We start from the raw sequence: 4,439 nt of genomic DNA on the forward strand, positions 1-4,439 counted from the left end.
CAATAAGAAAATAGAATGTTTATATCCAGATTTTGGTCTACATAAGTTTAAAACTTTATTCAGCTCTACTATTGTACCTCGTATAACCTCTTTAAACAATATTGAGTCTTTTTATCTCCTTTTTTGTTATGAAGGTGTTTTATATGATTTTTGCTCCTTTCCAACACAACCATTATACCCCTGTGATAATAAAAGAAAACTTAAAACGAAAAATTTCAAATGAAAGCACCAAAATGTCGCAGACTAAAATAAAATTTTATTTCGAGGCCAAACATCAAAGATAGTAGTCTTTTATTGGATAATATAAAAAGGAAACCAATGGAAGTCTCTACTCAACCACCATTATCATTATCAAAATTTAGTAAAATTACATGTTGTGAATCATTTTCTTTACCGTCCAATAATTATGATATTGGTTATTTGGTTTCTAACTATACTAGTTATTCAAATGTTGCAAAAACCTTAAGTAATTCTGAACTTCAACATTTAGTTAAATCTGTTTTTGTACCTTGTAAAAATCTGAATGGGCAAAGTTTTCAATTTATGTGGATGGAAAAATTTCCATGGCTCACATATTCGAAAATATTTGATGGAGCCTTCTGTTTGCCATGTGTACTTTTTGGGTGCAATTTTCCATCTGAATGTAGTTTAGTCGAAAGGTTATTTAGTAAGCCTTTTGATCGCTGGAATGAAGCTTCTCGTTACTTTCAGATACATGCATTTGGCAAAACCAATGATAGGTCTGTCTGCAGAAATAAAAGCTTACATGTAAAAACTGCTGAAGTTTTATTTTCAATGTCGTCCATTTGGTCTTGTAAAACAGAATCAATAGATATTACATCTCAAATAGTTCAATCACAGATTTCTAAAAACCGACAGTTATTACAACCTATTATTGAAACAATTATTCTCTGTGGACGTCTTCGTCTTTCTTTACGAGGCCATAGAGATGATTCGGAGTTTTATCCTGAAAATGGTGAGTTTTCTAATCATACTGTAGGTAATTTGATTGAATTGTTACATTTTCGTGTTAAAGCTGGTGATAAAAGTTCTTGAAGATCATCTTAAATATCATCAACGAAATGCATCTTATATCTAAGACATCACAAAATCAGTTAGTAAGGTGTTGTGGAGAAGTTATTACTGACACAATAATAGCAGAAATTAAAAATTCTAAATATTTTTCTATTATTGCTGATGAAGCTTCTGACAGTTCAAATAAAGAACAGCTATCATTAGTTATACGATTTGTTGATTCGAAGTTTAATATAAGAGAAGAATTTATCAGTTTTTTACATTGCACAAATGGTGTTACTGGTGAAGGATTATTTGATATTTTGTTAAAAAGTATTTCAGATTTTTCTTTAGATATCATGAATTGCCGAGGACAGTCATATGATGGTGCTGGAGCAATGGCTGGTCATACCAAAGGATTGTACTCTCGCATTTTAAATCTAAATGAAAAAGCTTCAATTGTTCATTGCTATAACCATAGGCTAAATTTAACTATTTGTGCCTCGTGCAACGTACAATATGTTAAGAATCTTCTGACACATGTTAAAGAAGTATCATATTTTTTTAATCTTTCACCTACGAGACAACAAAAGTTAGAGGAGCATATCGAAAGTACTGTTCCATCGGCTGTTAAAAAAAAGTTAAAAGATGTTTGCAGGACACGTTGGGTGGAAAAAGTAAATGGATTAGACACTTTTCAAGAACTTTTTATTCCTTTGGTCTCTTGTCTTGAAGAGATGTCTTTAAATGTCAGTAAGAGTTTTAATCACTCAACATCTTCAAGTGCATCGTCTCTTCTGAAACTAATTACAGGTTTTGATTTTATTGTTGCTATGTGCATAACAAGAAATGTGTTTGACTTAACTCTTCCCATAACGCGAATGTTGCAGTCAAAGAGTAATGATATTTATGATGGTTTAAATCTTATTCAGGCGTTGAAAGATGTTGTATCTTCACTTAGAAATGTAGTTGATCAGCACCATCAAATGTGTTATGAACAGGCTTTAAAAATTGCACAAAATATTAATGTAGCCGAAACAAAGCCAAGAACTTCCTTTATTTCCAAAAAACAGAGATAATACACCTTCTGAATCTATTTCTGATTATTTTAAGTTTGTTATCACGATTCCTTTGTTAGACCATCTCAGTGTTGAACTAGACACAAGGTTTGATAATACTACCTTAAAATGTTATAAAGCACTTGTGCTAGTTCCTAGAAAAATGATTTCAGTAGTGCAATGTTCTCGTGACACCAGTTGGAAAGACTCCATCATATCTTTCATTGACTTTTATGGGAACAGATTTACCGAATCCACTTGCTTTGTCTGGTGAGCTTGATTTATGGGAAGCCTTCTGGTTAAATTTTAAGGAGATATCCCTTCTAATATTTCTGAGACTTTAAAAGCGATAAATTTTCCTGGTTTTGAAAACATAAAAGTTTGTCTAAAGTTACTTGCTACCTTTCCATTAACTTTATGTGAGTGTGAGCGGTCATTTTCTTCGCTTCGGCGCCTAAAAAATTACATGCGAAGCACCATGGTTCAGGACCGCCTAAATGGTTTAGCATTAATGAATATTCATACAGAGATAGTTATAGATATAAAAAAAGTCATTCATAAGTTTGCTACTATTAATCGTAGATTAACTTTTAAATAAAATTGAAATAAATATAAAATATATTTAAAAAAAATTTAAAAATATAAAGTTTAAAAAAATACAAATTACTAAAAATAAAAACAAAACAAAAAAAGTCATCTTTATTTGCGACTGGTAAAAAAAAACGGCTATTTTCATAGCCACAAATCTTTTTAAAACATTATTTGGCATAAAGAAATTATTGGCATACATCGCGTTACATACGTTGGTTTCAGATATATCGTTGTTGCTGTTATCATTCTTTGTAAATGCTATGTTATAATAATTATAGTGTAAACGTTTTTATTTTTTGAAGTTTTATGTATTATACAAGTTTAAGTAGAATAAAGATTTTAAAACTTACTTTCGCTATGCAAAATGTAAAACTAAGATTGCGGCATCTAATTTCTTTATATAAAATTCAATATTTATTATTATAATAAGTAATTATTTTGTTATATTTATATTTTCTCATGTTTGTTACAATATAAACATAATATATAATTATTTACGATAAAAATATAAGATGTGTAAAATGTGTAAGATTATAATTTAAAAATGGAATGTGAAAATATTAAGCTAATTTGTGAGTATCAAATAAATCTAACTTGTCAATATAAATAAATTTCTAAATTTTATGTAAATATACGATTTTACTATGGTAAGATGTCCTAGTAATATCCTTGCGTATTTTTTTTATAAATACAGAGTTGTCACTAGGAAGTGTCTAACCCCCCACCCCCTACAAAAACTTTATTGAAAAATTAGTCGGCAAATTTAGACTTGTATTAGGCAAGTTTTTAACTATAGTCAGCAAATGTCAGTAAACGATGACTTTTTTTTTAGAAGTAACTCGGCAAAAACATACGTTATTTCCTCCCCCCCCCCCCCCTCCTCCTCCTTGAAGATCTTTTCGGAATGGCCCTTTTGTATATATATGGTGTATTCATCCTTCCCCTCCAACTCCGGAATTGTGTGTGTAGGGGAGAAAAATTGTGGGGAAAATCAGATGTACCCAAAAAATTTCCTGGATCCGCCCCTGAGCTCAGTCAAGTATTTAGATACGTAAAACTATTAAGAATGAAAAAGATGAAGCCACATCAATTGAAATTAAAGAAGTTTTCTTGAGATTCACGGAAATATATAACCACACTGCTGCTGGACTACATGAAGAAATTTTAAATCTGTTAGAAAAACATCATATAAAATTAAGTAACTGCAGGGGTCAAGGTTATGATGGTGCGAACGTCATGAGTGGGATATACAATGGGGTTCAGGCCCTTTTTAGAAAAATCAACCCAATGCTATGTATATGCATTGCGCAGCTCATAATTTAAAATCTTGTTATTAACGATGCGGTTAAATGTTGTGTTGAAGTTGCTTCATTTTTTGTAATGCTAGAAGATGTGTATTCATTTTTCGGAAATAGCATAAACAGGTGGGATCTACTATCCAAATATATAGGAGAATCACAAATAACATTAAAAAGGTTAAATCCAACGCGATGGGCAGGACGATATACTTCTCTTTTCGCCGTTAAAATTCGCTTTCTTGATATAATGAAAGCTCTTTCCGAGATATCAATAACAAGTACAAAACGTGAAGAACGCGAAGAAGCAGCACGAATACAAAAAAATATGAGCAGTTTCGAATTTGTTTTTTTATGCGTGCTTTTGTCTAAAATCCTTAATGAGGTACATATACTATAAAAATTGCTGCAAACTAAAAATTTAGATCTTACGACAGCTTCAGATTCTCTAGAAAATGCCAGCAAAAATTTAAAACAATAT

The 4,439-nt window shown here is 30.9% G+C and overlaps 1 protein-coding gene across 1 annotated transcript; it reads left to right on the forward strand.

Annotated features, from left to right (window-relative positions):
* The first annotated feature begins 1,082 nt into the window (after nucleotides 1-1,082).
* LOC136088298 (52 kDa repressor of the inhibitor of the protein kinase-like) lies at nucleotides 1,083-2,093 on the forward strand. The gene has a single exon (XM_065811989.1). The coding sequence runs from the start codon at nucleotides 1,083-1,085 to the stop codon at nucleotides 2,091-2,093; it is 1,011 nt and encodes a 336-aa protein (XP_065668061.1).
* Nucleotides 2,094-4,439: the final 2,346 nt, after the last annotated feature.

This window comes from Hydra vulgaris, chromosome 12, assembly GCF_038396675.1.
Source record: "Hydra vulgaris chromosome 12, alternate assembly HydraT2T_AEP".
NCBI lineage: Eukaryota > Metazoa > Cnidaria > Hydrozoa > Anthoathecata > Hydridae > Hydra > Hydra vulgaris.

Coding starts and splice junctions, on each gene's coding strand:
- LOC136088298 (XM_065811989.1), top strand. CDS start 1,083: ATGCATCTTATATCTAAGACATCACAAAATCAGTTAGTAAGGTGTTGT.